Genomic DNA, 18,153 nt, shown 5'->3' with positions numbered 1-18,153 from the left:
TCCAACGTGGCTTTGCTGGTATGCAGACATCAGTGTCCCTAAGAAGTCATCTGGGTTAGCACAGGGTGCTGGGCTTTACAGCTAACCCCACTGAGCTCAGTGTTTCAGTCTGATTCATAATCAACAATAAGGTTTAGCAAACTTTTCTCACACCCAGGTGCTTTCACAGAACTGCCACATTTCCCTATCAGACCCCCATTTCAGAGAGGAAGAGAAAGTTGATTGCCTACGGTTGCACCGGGACCAGATTAAAGCCAGCACTCCTCCCTCTGCATCTTTCCTAACAGTTCCTCACAGTTCATCTGTACAAGACACCATGAGAGATTCTGAATGCAGGAGGTGATTTGATCCACAGCTTTTTAGGGGCAGGAACCCAAAGACATGAATCTGTCTCCTTTAAAGATAAGAGCTGCTCGTTTGAACTACATAGAAAATAGTGGATTTAGGATGACAAACTTCAGAGCTCACTCTGTCCCACACCTTCTACCCATAAATATTCTTTCCTGAGAATTGCCTACTGTCTGAAAATTGCTCTTTTTAAAAGCCCCAAGCTGGAAACAACCTCCATGTGCTCATCAATAATAACATGAATAAATAGTGGCATGTCCACACAGAGGAATACTATACAGCAGTGAGAGTGGACATGCCACAGCCTGGAGCAATTTCCCAAACATAACAGTGAGAGAAAGAAACCAGATACATGCCTGTAATCCCAGCACTTTGGGAGGCTGAAGCAGGTGGATCATCTGAGGCCAGGAGTTCGAGACCAGCCAGGCTAACATGGTGAAACCCTGTCTCTATGAAAAATACAAAAATCAGCCAAGTGTGGTGGCAGGCACCTGTAATCTCAGCTACTTGGGAGGCTGAGACAGGAGAATTGCTTGAACCCAGGAGGCAGAGGTTGCAGTGAGTCGAGATTGCGCCACTGCACTCCAGCCTGAGCAATGGAGCAAGACTCCGTCTCAAAAAAAAAAAAGAGAAAAGAAAAGAAACTAGGTACTGTAGTTCATACAGTGTCATTCCATTTATAGCAAGGTCCCAAAAAAGCAAGTGATGCTAATCCAAGCTGTTAGACATCCTTGGTGGGGGTGGGGACTGGAAGGAAGGGGGAAGGTAGCTTCTAGGGAGCTGGTCACCTTCTGTTTCTTGATCTGGGTGCTGGTTACACACATGCATTTAGCATTTGGTATGTGAAAATTCAGCGAGCTGTACACTTAGGATACCTATACTTTTCTCTATGTATATTCAACTTCAGTAAGTAATTTTTAAAAAGTAAAAAGAGCTGGGAGTGGTGGCTCATGCCAGAACTTTGGGAGGCTGAGGCACAAGAATCGCTTGAACCCAGGATGCAGAGGTTGCAATGAGCTGAGATTGCGCCACTGCACTCCATCCTGGGCGACAGAGGGAAACTCTGTCTCAAAAAATAAAATAAAAACTAAAAAGTAGCCAGCCATGCACAACCTCAAAAAACTCCCTACAAGCAATGACAGTGATGCTAACAGGAACACTCCATTTGTCAAGGGCAGGCTCTGTGACAGATGCTATGCTGGGGGCTCTGTGTGCATTACCCCTTTTCAATCTCTGGCAAGGTACTGTTCTGCTCCTGTCTTGCAGATGAGAAAACGGAGGCAGCCTGTGTGTCCATTTGCCCCATCCCCCTGGCGCACACACACTCTCTCCTACCCCAGCTGTGGGAATGGAGGCAGTGAGGTAGAGGTGGTCTCATTTTCTTTCCTTATCACCAGGGAAGAGCCAGTAAGTAATTCATTCAGTTGACAGGTAGCCTATAAAGAAGGCCACTGTCAATCAGGCACTCTGGTGTGGTGATGACAAGCTCAGATTTGGGGGTTTGGGGTTGGCTAAGAGCTGGGTTCAAATCGTGACTGTGCATTTGAACTACACAGTCTAGAGCAAATATCCTTTTTGGACCTCCATGTCCCCCTCTGTAAAATGGGTGTTGAAGACCTCATAGGGCTGTTGTATGACTTAGACAAGAGATTGCAAAAAAAGCACAGAACTGACACAGACAGTATTCAATAAATTTAGAGAGGGGTGGGAGCCAGGCCCTAAAATGGTTAAATAAGCAGTGCTAGGCATCAGTATTGTGCCCAGTCATTCTGCAAAACCAGACTCCACTGTGACCAGTGGGGCTAAAGCAGAGCCGAAGGGGACAATCAGAGGTGAGCACTGATACATGTTTAACAATCAGTTCTCTGGCAGGAGGGTAGGGGTGCCCTGATTTGTTTGCCAAATACTCCCACCATAGCCCATTTCAAACTGCCATTGCAATGTCACTAGGTACAGAGTTAGGAAGAGATGCACAGTTGCCTCTCATGAGCTAATATGAGCCAGCTCCAGCACACCACTGAGTTTCAGGAAAAGTTGGGAAAGCTTGCCTCATTGGGACATGGGCTCCAATTGCTATGGCTCCCATGGGAAACCACGGTACAGCCTCTTGAATGAGTTTCTCCAATGTGCTAGGCCCTACCATGAGACCCAAGACAGACTGTGTCCCACCCCTTGTGGGGTCCACAGTCTACTGGGGAAACTAGCATTAATCCACTAATTCCTGTAAGTGACACATTGAGCTGAACACTTGGAAAGAAGAGCTGCCTTACATGCAGAGCACTCGCGTGTTTTTTGTTTCAAAGCTAAAACAAAAGGTACATTGTTGTTATCTGTTCTGAATCAAGGACATAGTGTGTCCTCTAAGTTTTTCAGAACACTTTTGTTCACTTCATGATATTTAAATCAGGGTTGTTGTCATTACAACCCTTTCAAGACCTAGGGCTTGGATTTCAAGTGCCTTTTCAGATGCCAGTGAAAAATCCATCAGTTTGCAACCAGAAAAACGTTCAGCAGAGCTTATGTATTTATTTATTAGTAACAGTGGTCTGGATACTTCTCTGTAGTTCTCTCCAAATGTCAAGCCCAGGCTGGGCTCCATCATGCTCTGTGCACTTCTGTTTAGGAAACGTTTTCAGCCGGTGCAGTGGCTCACGCCTGTAATCCCAAAACTTTGGGAGGCTGAGGTGGGTGGATCACCTGAGGTCAAGAGTTCGAGACCAGCCTAGCCAACATGGTGAAACCCTGTCTCTACTAAAAATACAAAACATTAGCGAGGCACCTGTAATCCCAGCTACTTGGGAGGCTGAGGCAGGAGAATCGCTTGAACCCGGGAGGCAGAGGTTGCAGTGAGCCGAGATTGCGCCATTGCACTCCAGCCTGGGTGACAGAGCAAGACTCTGCCTCAAAAAAATAAAGGAAATGTTTTCACTGTTGTGTTGCCTCCTAGGTGGTCTTCGAGGCCCTGCACAATCTGGAGCCCCGTGGCTACGTCGTGGGCTGGATCATCGCCATCAGTTTGTTGGTGGGAATCCTCATCTTCCTGCTGCTGGCTGTGTTGCTCTGGAAGGTGAGTCTGGCGATTGTCCCCACCCATGGATGCCCAGCTCTCCTGCCTTTCCAGGGAGGAAGGAGTATCCTGTTAGACCTTCCTTCATGGCACTGGTACAGCGAAGGACATTGACGCTTCAGGCAGGGAGTAGAATCTTGGCTCCCCTTGAGGCCATTCACAACTAAGGATTTGGAGCACTTCAGAGGGAGGGCAAAAGTCTCAGTACCGTCTTCTCTTACCGTCCCTTAGAGTAAGACTTACCGTCAGTAAGTCTTCTCTTACCGTCCCTTAGAGTCCTAACATAGGATGGTGAGAACCTAACTCCAAAACAGAAGCCTGGGGAGCAACTGCCAGGAGAGGGAGATTTACCATTTGCTTGAAGAAAGATCAGAAGGCAATTCTTCCTTCTTTTCCTCTAAGGAATAAGAGGAAGATTTCTGACCAGAAAACTTGAGTAACTGAGATGGGTTACAATCCAGAGTAGCTTCATCATAACTTCTCCCAACCTCATGGTGGCTCATCTGGAGGTGGCCCAGGGTGCAGACCTGTCCTGCCTCGAGCATCACTCTCTCAAGGAGAAAGGGGTGTCCTCATCCTCATGTCTAGGATGATTTGTTTGCCTCACACTCTACTTTCAGAGACCCGGAGTCCTTTTCCTTCAGAGCCTCTCTATTCATCAGTAATGGTATCAGAGGCTTTAGCTGATGAAGGTCTGTCTCTTCCTTGTTTCCACTATGTCCTCAGCTCCAAAACAGCACCAGGGACTATAACTGCAACTTCCTGACACCAAAGTCCATACTTCTCTAGAATTCCAAGTTTCAGATGTAGGTGAAAACAGCCTCTTAGAGTATTATAGATGGATATTTTAAAATAAAACAACTAATTTATTTGGGATTACAAAAAAATATATATATTTATTGACCAAACATGATAACATATCAATTACCAAAAAAACCCTTAAAACACCAGGAGATCACATCCCAGAAATAACCGTGATGAGCGTAGCGTTGTCTCATTTTGACCTTTTTCTCCGCATATATAGATATAGGCCAGGCATTCTCATAGCATCAACTTATTTTTGAATAGTGTATTAGTTAAATTTCACAGTAATATATTCAACATATTTTCAGGTGAAGTACTTCTAAATTTAAAAGCAATGGGTTCCATTTTTTTAAAGTGTGGGGTCTTGTTCTGTCACCCAGGCTGGAAGACAGTGGCACAGTCATAGCTCACTGCAGCCTCTAACTCCTGGGCTCAAGCCATTTTCCTGCTCAGCTCCCCAAGTAGCTGGGACTACAGGCATGCACCAAGCCTGGCTCATTTTTTTATTTTTTATAAACATAGGGTCTCACTATGTTTCTCATACTGGTCCTGAACTCCTGGCCTCCAGCTATCCTCCTACCTCAGCCTCCCAAAGCTGGGATTACAGGCGTGAACCAACACACCTGGCCTGGATTTGATTTATTAATCTGGGAAAAACATATTCCTATTTTTCCCTGAAGACAGTACTGCGAACATCTTTCCATATTGTTCAAAGCACGTTTCCAGCACATCTTAAAGCTGTAGAGTGTCTGCAGTCTACTCATCCAGTCCCTGATACTGGAATTTAGGTTGCTCCTGGTTTTACACTTCTTTTAACAGCACCATATTAAATATCCTTAGAGCCAATTGCACAACTCTTTCATTATGTCGTTAGGATGAAAGCCTAGAAATAGAATCACCATCAAAAGGAATGCGTATTTTAAGCCTTTTTAAAATTTTATTTATTAATTTATTTTGAGATGGAGTTTTACTCTCGTCGCCCACGCTGGAGTGCAGTGGAGTGATCTCAGTTCACTGCAACCTCCGCCTCCTGGGTTCAAGCGAGTCTCCTGCCTCAGCCTCCTGAATAGCTGGGATTACAGGTGCCTGTCCCCCCCCCCCGTTTTTTTTTTTTTTTTTTTTTTTTTTGTATTTTCAGCAGAGATGGGATTTTGCCATGTTGGCCAGGCTGGTCTTGAACTCATGACCTCAGGTGATCCTCCCGCCTCAGCCTCCCAAAGTGCTGAGATTACAGGTGTGAGCCACTGTGCCTGGCCTAAGCCTTTTATTACTATTGCAAATTGCCCTCTAGAAAGGTCATGCTGATTCACCCTCCCACAAGCAGTGTGTCAGAAATGTCTGTTTGCCGATAATGGATGTTGCCTTTTAAAAACAATCTGCCAATTTGTTGTTTATTTAATCCACATTGCCAGATAGATTCTTAATTCTCCCTTTTCTCCAGCTCCAACTCCTTCCTGCTGAGACAGCCTCTGGTCTGTGGGTGGAGAACAAAGCCTGCTCAGTGTTTGCGATCTGAAAAGACGAGGTTTCTTGCTGATTGAGGGTTTTGGTGCTGAGTGTGTGTGGGTGTGGGTGTGCGTGTGTGTATGTGTGTGTGAGACTTCCTTCTGCCTTTATATGGGCTCTTAAAATGAGAGAAGCTGTGTCCTTTATGGCTGGGTGTGTGGAACCAGACAGGGCACAGAGCAGGGAGTGTTGTGGCCGAGCCCCACTTCCCCCTGTGCCCTGCATGCCCTCCTTCAGGCCACCCCAACTGGCTCTGCCCCTCAGGGGTGTCCCGTCTCCTCTGCACAACCCCTGCCTCCTCCAGCCCGCCACCTGCTTTGCCTTGCTTTTGCTGTGTTTGTTTAAAGAAAGCATGGTTGCAGGAGATGCTGTCATGGGTGGGCAGAACCCTGAGGTCACCCAGCTGTGGGATCCAAAGAGCCAGGATCTGAGAAGGCACACTCTGCCCTCTGCCACAGACTGGGAGGGAGAGGGCAGTCACGGCCGCCAGGGACACACTGTGTGCCCAGACCAGGGCTTGCCGTAACTAACGGGTGGCAAGAAAACTTTGAGGAGGCTGTTGAATGAGGTCACCTGGGTCAAAACGGCTTTGCTAGTCAACCCAGAGCAGTATCTCATTTCAGCTCACATTTCTCGAACGTTTGCTTTGCCCCAGTCCTTGCTTTGCCTGGACTAGGCACTGGGATGCAGCAATAACTGTGCCCTTCCCTGCCCTTGACCACCTCACCACCTAACAGTAGACCTGCAGGCATAATGGAGGGTGGTGAGTGCTGCACAGTAACTGCTCTGGAAACTGAGAAGAAGGCGCCATGAGTCCCCTTCCGTTGCCCCCAAGGAGGGGGGAGGATTAAAAGGTCACAGAGAGGCCGGGCGCGGTGGCTCACGCCTGTAATCCCAGCACTTTGGGAGGCCAAGGCGGGCGGATCATGATGTCAGGAGATCGAGACCATCCTGGCTAACACGGTGAAACCCCGTCTCTACTAAAACATACAAAAAACTAGCCGGGCCAGGTGGCAGGTGCCTGTAGTTCCAGCTACTCGGGAGGCTGAGGCGGGAGAATGGTGGGAACCCGGGAGGCGGAGCTTGCAGTGAGCCGAGATGGTGCCACTGCACTCCAGCCCGGGTAACAGTGCGAGACTCCGTCTCAAAAAAAAAAAAAGGTCACAGAGAACAGTGTGGTAGATGAGAGCAGCTTTCAGGCTGACAGCTGTGGGCAGCAATCCTGACTCTCTCACTTGCCTGACATGAGGCCTTAAGGGGGTTGCTTACCTTCTGTGACCCTCAGTTTCTTCCTCTGTAAAAAGGAGACCACCACCTCCAGTTCGGTATGTAGAGGTTATGCAGGGAAAATGTTTAGCACTGTGCTTAGCACACAGAAGCCAGAGGACAGTTCATAAATGAGGTGTTATTCGAGTCTGACCTTGAGTGTGGTTTGAGTTTTCCAGGCAGAGAAGGGTAGATGAAGGTTCCATCCAGAGGGAAGGAAGAGGTGGGAAAATAAACAGGGTTTGTGCGGAGCAGCTTGTAAAGCTTGTCACTGGAGGGCAGTCACTGACCTGCAGCAAGACCGTCTGCCACAGTTGTGAAGGCCACCACTAACCAGGGCAAAGGCGGAGCATGGGAGGTCTGTGAGCAGAATGGTAGCATGACCAGATCTGTGTGGAGAGAGAGATCTGGGGCTGGGTGCAGTGGCTCATGCCTGTAATCCCAGAGCTTTGGGAGGCCAAGGCCGGAGGATTGCTTAAACCTAAGAATTTGAGGTTAGAGTGAGCTATGATCATACCACTGCACCAGGTGGTAGAGCAAGACCCTGTCTCTAAAAGGAAAGAGAGATCTGGGGACAGTGCGGGGACGAGAGCAGGGCCATTGCCATGGGTCAAGGTAGGACAGGCAGGGTTTGCTGACCAGTTGGACTTGAGAGGTCAGGGAGAAAAAAAGAATAGCTGTATCTCCTTGAGATAAGTTCAGACAAAGGATGGATGGCCTTAATCAGGGTAGGGAAGGCAAGATTCGAATTAGTTTGGGAAGAGGAGGAGCTTGGTATTGGGCTTTCTGAGTGAGTGGTGCTTAGAGGAGGCTAGGAGACAAGGCTGGGCTTGCCTCACTCCCTGTCGCCCCCGCCCAGCAGAAGGAAGGACAGCAGAAGGAAGCCCCTTTTCTCTACTTGGCTACACATCCACATCGTTCTCCTCCCACCGCAGACCAGCTTTCTGTATGTTTCCCTACACACCGTAGGAAGATGGTTGCCTCTAGCCCCTCCAAACTTACATCTCAAGGACTGCTAGCCACAGATGCAAAATGATCAGCCACCTCTGATTCCTGGTCCCACAAACTGCCCCCAAACTGAGTGGCTTTAAACAACCATTACATCTGACACATTTCTGGGTCAGGGATCCAGGAAGGGTTTGGCTGGGCGATTCTTCCTCCCCATATGACACTGAGTGAGGTCACTTAGTGGCATTTACCTGCTGGCTGAGCTGGTCTTCAGAGTCCAAGACAGCGTCACTCTCATGCCTGGCACCTTGGTAGGGACAGCTGGAAGGCTGAATTCAGTCAAGTCCTTCTCCCTCTCCATGTCGACTCAGGGCCTCTCCATGTGGTTCTTCCAGCAGATGGTCTGACTTTTTATGTGGTGGCTTAGGCTGCAAGAGAGCACAGTGACAGCTGCCAGTTCTCTTAAATGCTAGCCCACAGCTGGCATAGCATCATTTACTTTGTTGGTGAAAGTAGTCATATGCCAGCTCAGGTTCATGGGAGGGGAAATAGACACTGCTTCTCAGTGGGAGGAGTGGCAAAGGCTTGGTGGCTATCTTTTATCTGTCATGCACATAGTGTTCGAAATATGGGCAAAATCTTTATCTTTTTTTTTTTTTTTTTTTGACAAGGCAGAATCTCACTCTGTCACTCAGGCTGGAGTGCAGTAGTGCGATCTCGACTCACTGCAACCTCCACCTCTTGGGTTCAAGAGATTCTCCTACCTCAGTGTCCTGCATAGCTGGGATTACAGGTGCCCGCCACCACACCTGGCTAAGTTTTGTATTTTTTGTAGAGACGGGGTTTCACCATGTTGGCCAGGCTGGTCTCGAACTCCAGGCCTCAAGCAATCCACCTGCCTCAGCCTCCTAGAGTGCTTAAAAGTCACTATGACAAATGAAAATTTGCCTAACTAGAAGTTTTGTTCTATTTTAAAGTAGATGAAAACTCGTCTCTCTCCCATAGTGGCATAGATAAAATCACAATGGAACTCCTTTAGGGAAGAGGAGGCAAATAGAAAATCTTGGTGCAGCATTTATGTCACAGTGTGCAGTCTGTTCAGGCAATGTTGTAATGTGATAAGGGGCTTGGTGGAGGGGATTTCTTTAGGGAAAAATTGTTTCTTTCCTTAAAAGGCTAACTAAGTGATGACTTTATACGAGGTTAAAAGGGCAATTGAAATGTAGGATTATTTTAAAGACCTATGTATTTCTAGAACTTCAATGGCAGACCTCTTGTCAACTCTGATTCCCATGTCTACAACCTAAGAATGATACACTATGTATAGTGAATAGTGATTTGGTATCACACTGACAGTATGGTGCAGTAACCCAAAGACCTGTTGATTGATGGCCTAAACTCCAGCCTCATATTTGACTTATATGGGAGGTCTTAATGTTTCGGGCTTATTGCCGTATTCCATATGTAACTTCCTCCATTCCTTTCAAGGGGAAAGCCACTGAGTGTTACCCAGCTGCCACTGCTGACAGGTTACCCACTTCACTAAGGGCCTTTGAAGACAGTGGTTGGTGGAGACAGTGTTGAAGTCCTCTTCCCTTTACAGAACTGTGGCTCTTGAATGTCCTTCTAGAGTAGCTCTTGGCATTGCCACCGATGGTCACTTGCTGCTGCCTTGAGCTCCTGAGCCAAAAGTGGTTGTTCCCAAAAGTGTTGCATAAACGTGAATCATGACATGGTACTGAAAGCTGAGCGGAACAGCTGGCCATGCCGCCACATGCAAAGCACCACACAGGCCTGTGGGTCTACATGCTTTATGCTCGCAAGATGGCTAGTACCTTCACTAGGCTAAGAGTAGTAGGTCCCTACTAGGTGGCAGGCCCTAGGTAAAGGGACAAAGACAGAGAAGCAACAGCCCTCACCTAGTCTTTTCCTTTTTTTTTTTTTTTTTTGAGACAGAGTCTCACTCTGTCACCCAGGCTGGAGTGCAGTGGTGCAATCTTGGCTCACTGCAACCTCCGCCTCCCAGGTTCAAGCCATTCTCCTGCCTCAGCCTCTTGTGTAGCTCAGATTATAGGTGTGCGCCACCATGACTGGCTAATTTTTGTATTTTTAGTAGAGACGGGGTTTTGCCATATTGACCAGGCTAATCTTGAGCTCCTGGCCTCAAGGGATCCATCTACCTTGACCTCCCAAAGTACTGGGATTACAGGCATGAGCCACTGTGCCTGGCCTCAACAACAGAGTCCTCACCTAGTCTTGAAGACTTGTAGGAAAATCAGCTTCAGCAAAGCCCTGAAGGTGAGCAGGACTTGGCCTGTGCTAACAATCCCTGGCCCCACCTACACATACATTGTGGTGCCCTAACTGTTTACCTAAGACAGAAAGCCCTTACAGGATCAGCAAGTGCCTTTTTCAGAGCTGAGCTCCAGGCTCCCTGCTGATGCACTCAGCCATCCCAGCCCCTCATCTGCCTCTGACCCTGCGCAGCTCCCCGGCGGCCTTCGAGAAAGCCCATCCGCTGGCATCTCTGGCATCCTCTCACACTTGGCGGCAGCAGGCCCTGGCTCTGACACAAAATCCACAATGAGGGCCCCAAGCTAACCAGACTGCTCTTCAAATTCTGAAATGGATCCTAATCAGCTTTCCCAAAGCTGAGATGTTAGCAGACACTGGGAGCCATAATTTAAACTTTATGTGCGAGGATTACAGTAGCCAGCCAAACCACCATGCGGGAAGAAAACTTTGAAATATGAAACGCTTTTAAAGGAAGAAAAGTCCAAATGAGTCCCCTCTCCTTTCCTTCAGCTCCTGACTGGGTTGGAAGATGCCTGGGCCTGGCACCTCTTCAAGACAATCATAAAGGCCTGTTGAGGAGGAGAAAGTTAAATTGTTCAGAGGTGCAGGAGGGATAATAACTTTATGTGTGACTTGCACCTTTAAGAAATACCTTCAGCTTATATAAGCCAGCCTGGTTTCTGTGGAAAGAATGAAGATGATGGGGTGTTTCAAAGAAAGACACCCCCCTTCCCTTATTTAGGACTCCAAGCTCTTCCCTCCCTGTCTTTCTCTCCACCTCCCTCACACCCTCCTCCCTTCCCCAGCTCTGTCCTTGTTTGTTTCCAGTTTGCCAAAACATACAGGCCACCACTCAGTGAAAGAGAGAGACCCACATCCTCCCTCACTGCTGTCTGCCAAAGACCCTGTCTCTCCCATTTGACCCTTTGGAAACCGAGATGACTTGGAGCAAAGGCAAGTAAGACTGCTTTGCCAGCCCTATGGCCCTCTCTTCCCAGGAGGCCCAGGACCTACTTGCTCAAGTGGCAAAGAGGCAGGCTGCAGAATATGTTTGCCAGCCCTCCGAAAAGGGCTGCTTCGAACCCTGTGTCAGCTGGGGCTGTTCCAAGAGCCTGCTGCTTTAGGACTGGCTTTGGGCTCATGGTTTTTATTTGAGAGCATTACTTCTGACCTAAGGCAGAAACACTTAGAATATCAATCTGTGAAATGTCTCAGAGAATGCGTCAGGTCTGGCAACCCCTCCAGAGGCCGCTGGGTTATCACCTTCCCTGCAAAAACTGGGCTGGGAGGGCGTCCTCACTTCTCCTCCAAAGAAAAAGAAAATGCACAGACACATGCCCCTGTGCTTGCACACACCCCCTTCACACTGCCTCAATTAGAACCATGTGCCAATGACATTCAGCGGGGGCTTGTTTATGCTTGGGAGTAAATATTGGGCTGATGTTGCACTGTCGACATCTCAAGACAGAGACATGCTATGTAAATAGTCAAGTAACTGAAAAGAACTATAAACATGAAGTCTTGAGTTAGTCCAAAAAAGGAATTTGTCCCAGGTCCTCAGAATCACTGTCTAGGAAGCAGCCCAAAGGCCGGGGAGCGGGTAGGATCCGCCAAGAGACCAGATGCCATGGCATCGTCCAACTGGCCCCTCTCACCCTGCAGGGGGCTGGGGACGAAGAGGCTGCTGCTGCAGGGTGGACACCCCAGAACTCGGTCAGGCCTCATGCCTCATGCAGCACCCATCTAAGTAGGGCTGTTCGGGGCAATCTGTTGTTTCCCTAGGAGTTTTCTGGCTGCTTTTGAATACATGGTTATGTCAGAAAATTGTGTATGTCTGTTAGGAGGGTTCAGGGAGCTGCTCTTTGGAGCTGCAGGACCAGCAGACACAAAAACCAGAAAGCACACTGCTCCTTCGGCCTCCAGCCAAGCAAAGCTTGGCTTGAATCACCTCCTCTAGGGTTTCTATGTTTCTGCTGCTACAGACAGAACAATTAACTGAGCCCCTTGCCCCTCAAATGGTGAAGCAAGTGCTGGAAGTTTCCAGAAAAAATGCAGAAAAACATTGACTCCATTGGCTTGGAAGTGAGTGTGGGGCTGCTGGGCGTCCAGCTTAGCCCATCGTTAATCATTTCACAGCACCTTCGGGGTGGGCTCAGCTGGCAACAAAAACAGAGATTTGCCCAGTGCTTCTCAAAGCTTTCCCCAAGGCACCCATGCATGCTCACATGAGCAGGTGCGTATGTCTGAAGGAGGCCCACTTAACCTTGGGACGTGCTAATTTCCCGAGTATAGGGGGACTTTGGGTCCTGGCAGTAATGGAATAGGTAGGACCAACTATGAAGTACTATAGCAGGCTGAAGGTGCTCGTGCATTTCCTGGCACGTGTATGAAGAGTTACAGATTTAGACCATGTATCTCTTAAGCAAAGGAACTACAGGTGCTCCTTATAGTATTTTAAGTCCGAAATGCATTTAATACCCCAATAAACCCATCATAAAGTCAAAAAACTGTTAAGTTGAGGTGTGGCAATTTGGGGATCATTTGTACTTGTTAGATCATCAAATTCAGAGTCACTATCTTTAGTGTTATCTTTATCTTTAGTCTTTAGTTTTTATATTTTATCTTTAGCCATTATCTTTAGTTGAAGTCATTATCTTTACTCAAGGGGATGACAAAAACCTTGCTAAATTTCGTTTTTCACTTCCTCATTCCTAATTGACATTCTATTAGAAAATGTTAGCTGGGAAGACCTGTTCTTTATTTACTGACTTGCATTTATTGAGAACTGCTGGGAATAATACTGTGCCTCTAGGGCATTTAGAAGATGACATGCTTTTTTCTGGTTCTCGCGAATTACTTTCGGTGACTTCTTCTTATGGGTTGCTTATTTTGAGTTTTTATTTTTAGAGAACGAATATTTTTCCGTTCTTGATGAGCTAATCAGGCAGTCGCTATGTTACATGAGTTAAGAGTCCTAAACTTACTTCCCAAGTCCCTAGTCCCTAGTCCTGACACTTACAAGACATCTGATCGAGAGCTACGTGTTCAACTCCATCAAGCCTTGCCTACTTTCCTCAGCGGTAAAATTGACCTTAAAATCCCATAGTTCAAAAGACTATAAAAGTTAGATAAGTGAACATAACTGCATGTGTTTTATGAATTCAAAGACCTCATAATCATTTAAAATATTATTAAGTTCTGTTTTATTTGTTTCTTTCAAAATTAAAATTTAGGCGGATCCGCGGTGCTCAAGCCTGTAATCCCAGCACTTTGGGAGGCCGAGACGGCGGATCACGAGGTCAGGAGATCGAGACATCCTGGGCTAACACGGTGAAAACCCCGTCCTCTACTAAAAACTACAAAAAACTAGCGGCGAGGTGGCGGCGCCTGTAGTCCCAGCACCCGGCAGGCTGGGCCAGGAGAAAGGCGGGAACCCGGAGGCGGAGCTTGCAGTGAGCTGAGATCCGGCCACAGCAGTCCAGTTGGGTGGACAGGAGCGAGACTCCGTCTCAAAAAAAAAAAAAAAAAAAAAAAAAAAAATAACAAAGTTTTAAAAATGAAAATGAATTTTCAAAACATTCTCAACAATCTTGAGATGAGAAAATTGAGACGGGACAAAGCCTTGTTCCCTCTTAGTGTAAGTCCTGAGTACCGAGCTATGTGGCCCACAGGCTAGAGCCCTGAATTCACTTGGGGGAAAACAGAAAAAAAGCTGTCATGATGTTTCAGGGTTGGAAGAGGTCTGAGAATCCCATTGATCTCTTAGGCAGAGACGAAGACACTATGGCTCAAAGCCAGAAAATGACCTTCCCAGGCCGGGCGCGGTGGCTCACACCTGTAATCCCAGCACTTTGGGAGGCTGAGGCAGGCGGATCACCTGAGGTCAGGAGCTTGAGACCAGCCTGGCCAACATGGTGAAACCTGTCTCTACTAAAATACAAAAATTAGCTGAGCATGGTGGTGCAGGCCTGTAATTCCAGCTACTTGAGAGGCTGATGCAGGAGAATCACTTGAACCTCAGAGGCGGAGGTAGCAGTGAGCCCAGATCTCACCACTGCACTCCAGCCTGATGACAGAGGGAGATTCCGTCCCCCCCCCCCAAAAAAAGAAACAATATTAGTTTGGCAGAGCCACCACTAGATTATAGGGCACATTTGTGCAAACTGTAATAGTAAATAGCACCCCTTTCTAAAGACTCTTTACTTCCATCTGTCAGAAAAAATTCAGAAAACCATGATTTTATGAGAACAAGACACTCTACTGCCATCTGTTGGAAAACAGTTATAGTAAACTTACACGTCTGATATCTGTGATGTGAGTGGTATCCATCTCCCAGCCCCTTAAATGCAGTGTAGCACCTGCACTACTGTACCCACAGCTCCCTAGCCATGAGAGTGCATTATGTTTTAAGATATGATCTTCGGACTCTTAAAAAAAGGAAGACATACATCAGTGGTAACTCTGACCTCCCATCCAAGAAATTATGCATCGGCTGTGTTAGGAACAGGACTGGAGACCCTGCAGTGTTAGAGTGGGGCATAGAGCTTGCAAGGCTGTTTCAGTCATGGGTGGGTGGGGGTGATTTTCAGGCCTGATGCTGACACCACTCCACTGAGAGAAAGAAGCTTGCTTCTGGGTGCCTGCAAGAGATGACAGTGCCTTCACCTTATTGTTAGCAAGAATGGCATACATAAAAACTTGAGCACATGAAAGCCACGTGTAAGAGTGAGTTCAGGTGCTCTAAATCCTTTCCAGATTGTTTACACACTGTCTATATCAAATCCTTACACTAGCATAGTTATGAGAAAGTGAGCCAGCTTTTGTTCTTAGAGATGAACAAGAAAAGTCTGGTTCAGGCCGGGCGTGGTGGCTCATGCCTGTAATCCCAGCGCTTTGGGAGGCCGAGGTGGGTGAATCACTTGATGTCAGGAGTTTGAGACCAGCCTGGCCAACAAGATGAAACCCTGTCTCTACTAAAAATACAAAAATTAGCTGGGCAGGGTGGTACACACCTGCAGTCTCAGCTACTCGAGAGGCTAAGGCAGGAGAATCACTTGAACCTAGGAGGCAGAGGTTGCAGTGAGCTGAGATGGCACCATTGCACTCCAGCCTGGGTGACAGAGTGAGACTCTGTCTCAAAAAAAAAAAAAAAGTGAAAAGTCCAGTTCAGCAAGACACACTGACTGATGCTCTTTAAATCTAGAGCCCTATCAGCTGTCTGTCTGATTCATTAAGTCAGCAAAAAAAAAATGAGTCTTTACCAGTTAACTTATGCTACATGACAAACCACCCCAGTATTCAGCGGCTTAAAAGCAATATCCATCTATGCGGGTCACAATTCTGTGGCTTGGCAATTTGGACTGAGCTCAGTGGGGCAGTTGGAGCTCAGCAGGACTTACATGTGCCTCTGCAGGCAGCTGGGAGTTGGTTAGCCTGGGAGGGCTTCAAAAAAAACTGGTCTCTTAGCAGGCTAGACATAGGCATTTGTATGGAAGTAGGGCAGGGTTCTAAGAAAGTAATTGGGAGTGTGCAAGGCCCCTTAGGGACTAAGTGTGTAACAGACACAGCATCTCCTCCATCTCATCCAATTGTCAAAGCTAGTCTCAGCAGAGAATCAAGGCTGGAATAATAGATTCCACCTCATGATGGGAAGAGCTGGAGAGTCACATGGTAAAGGGTGTGGAGGCATCCTTTGCAATTTATCACCGGTACCAAGGACAGGTGAGATGCTGAGTGCTGGGGATTGAAAGCACAAAGCCTGCCTTCAAGGAGCCCTAAGACAAATGCAGGATATAATTAGGGGACAAACTATTAAGATTCTGCTTGATATACAAAAAAACTAGCCGGGCGAGGTGGCGGGCACCTGTAGTCCCAGCTACTCGGGAGGCTGAGGCAGGAAAATGGTGTAAACCCAGGAGGCGGAGTTTGCAGTGAGCTGAGATCTGGCCACTGCACTCCAGCCTGGGTGACAGAGCGAGACTCCGTCTCAAAAAAAAAGAAAAAAAAAAGAAAAAAAGATTCTGCTTGATAGTGCCATGGCAGGGAAATAGGACTTCTCTGGAATTACAACTGAGTGACCTGGGATTATTGACACACTGCAACATCAGCAGCCAAAGGTATGTGCTAGAGAATCTTATTTCCCTGTTACGTCCAGCCACAGTTTCATGATTACGTTCTCCTTCATAGCACGTGACCAGCCACATCTGGTCATGTTTTCTTGGCCAACCACTTCTTTATCACAAAAGAATGACATTTCAGGCAGTAGCTTCTTAGATTTCCATTCCGTCTTGGTCCGTTTTTCTAGCCTTCTGTGGGTGTGCTGTGGGGATGACAACTATGACTTTTTCTTAATTATCCAGAAAATTCTAGCCAAGCAACTTTTCCACATCTCTTGCAGAGAGGAGAAGGTGGAAGAGGTTTGAGGAGAGAAAAGTATATGTGTGGGGGCGTCAGAACGTGGCATTCTGATGAATGTGGTCTTATGCTGGGAAGAAACCTTCAGGGCTGAAATCACCAGGAACTCAATGTCTGTTTACAAAACTGGCCTTGAGGATTGAAGCTCAGAACACAAGACTCTTGCCAGTTGTTCTGAGAAAGCTTCTGTTCTTTCCCAGTCATTCAAACTGCACCACCTTATCAGCTCCACTCACAGTGAATGCTTAGGATCTCCTTGACAACGTGGGTGAAGATACCCGGTGGCTCCCTTGACAGTTCTCATCTTTGGCTTAGCCAGTAAGCCCCCTTTAGGGAGGTAGAAAGATGGTGGCAACAGACAGTTCCTGAGCTCCACCTGCCTTCCCTTCCTGGGGGAGCTTGTGACCATCAGGGTGGCTGTGATGCTTCCGTAGATGTTTGGCTCATAGTGAAGAAGCCTGAGGACAAGTACACAGACAACAAAGACATTTGATGTGCCCATGACAGCTGGGTTTGCTTCATGATTTGTGTATGACACGTCTTGTATGTGCGTGCACTGTTGGCAGCAGACTGCAGAGAGAGTCTTGAGGGTTTTCAAATATGACTTGGGAATTGCAAGCTGTTGATACCATGGTACCACAAACCTGCAGTGTGGCAGGCCCGCCAGCACCAGGTCAAGTGTGTGTGTCTGTTTCATTTCCTCTATTCAAGGGGATTGAAACAATGATTTGAGGGCAAGTCATTTATTTGGAAGGTGATCTCAGGAAAAACTGTTGGAGAAGGAAGCCAATAAAAGATGTGTCATCAAGCTGGTTACCTCTGCAGGCAAGCTCCATGGGGAAACTGGTAGAACATGCACCTCAGGGTTATTCCACCCAAGGAGAGAGGGAGCTGGGGTATTTGTACACCCAATACAGTCAGCCATGTTTAAGGGGAGATGCAGAGAGGAATGTCTGACCAATGAGCCCACCAATGTTAGTGAGCCAAGGATGAGAAATGCCGAGTCTCTCAGAGCATGGGAGGAAAGGTAAGCTTTGGGCTACAAACATTGCTTAACTGTTTGGTGGTGATGACTATGAGAAAAACTAGAAACTTGTCTTACCATATGTGAAAAGTTGTAAGACCTAATGCAACATCAAAGGGCAGAGTCTTTTCAGAACTAAGCTAGAGGAAATTGCCATCCTGGGTCAGGATGAAACGCTCGTTCTAGGTGAGAATGTGCTGCTGACTGTGGTGCACAGACAACACAAATTCCACAGGTTTGAGAGAAAGATGTAAATGACAGCAAGGTAGAATGCAGACCTGCAGATGCTTTAAACAGCCTCTCATGTGAGAGCAGTAGTTATTAAATTATTCCACAGATGGCCAAGATCTCTCAAGATACTAGGTTTATCAAAAGCCAAATAAGCTTGGGAAATGTCAGGTCCCTGTTTTTTTCCCCACCGGAATTAATGGTAATGGATCCTTTACTTTCCACTGTACATTAAGACTATCTCTTAAAAAAA

The 18,153-nt window shown here is 47.2% G+C and overlaps 1 protein-coding gene across 1 annotated transcript in view; it reads left to right on the top strand.

Moving 5' to 3' along the window:
* LOC108521712 (integrin alpha-9) overlaps window positions 1–18,153 on the top strand; it is a 100,805-nt gene that overhangs the window by 73,252 nt on the left and 9,400 nt on the right. The window contains exon 9 of the mRNA XM_017861678.1: window positions 3,296–3,415. Within this exon, the coding sequence (XP_017717167.1) occupies window positions 3,296–3,415 (120 nt within the window). The remainder of the gene's footprint in view (window positions 1–3,295; window positions 3,416–18,153) is intronic.

This window comes from Rhinopithecus bieti, unplaced genomic scaffold, assembly GCF_001698545.2.
Source record: "Rhinopithecus bieti isolate Rb0 unplaced genomic scaffold, ASM169854v2 scaffold_62513, whole genome shotgun sequence".
NCBI lineage: Eukaryota > Metazoa > Chordata > Mammalia > Primates > Cercopithecidae > Rhinopithecus > Rhinopithecus bieti.
Note: the sequence above shows the minus strand (reverse complement) of the source record. Positions and strands in the feature narration are given on the sequence as shown.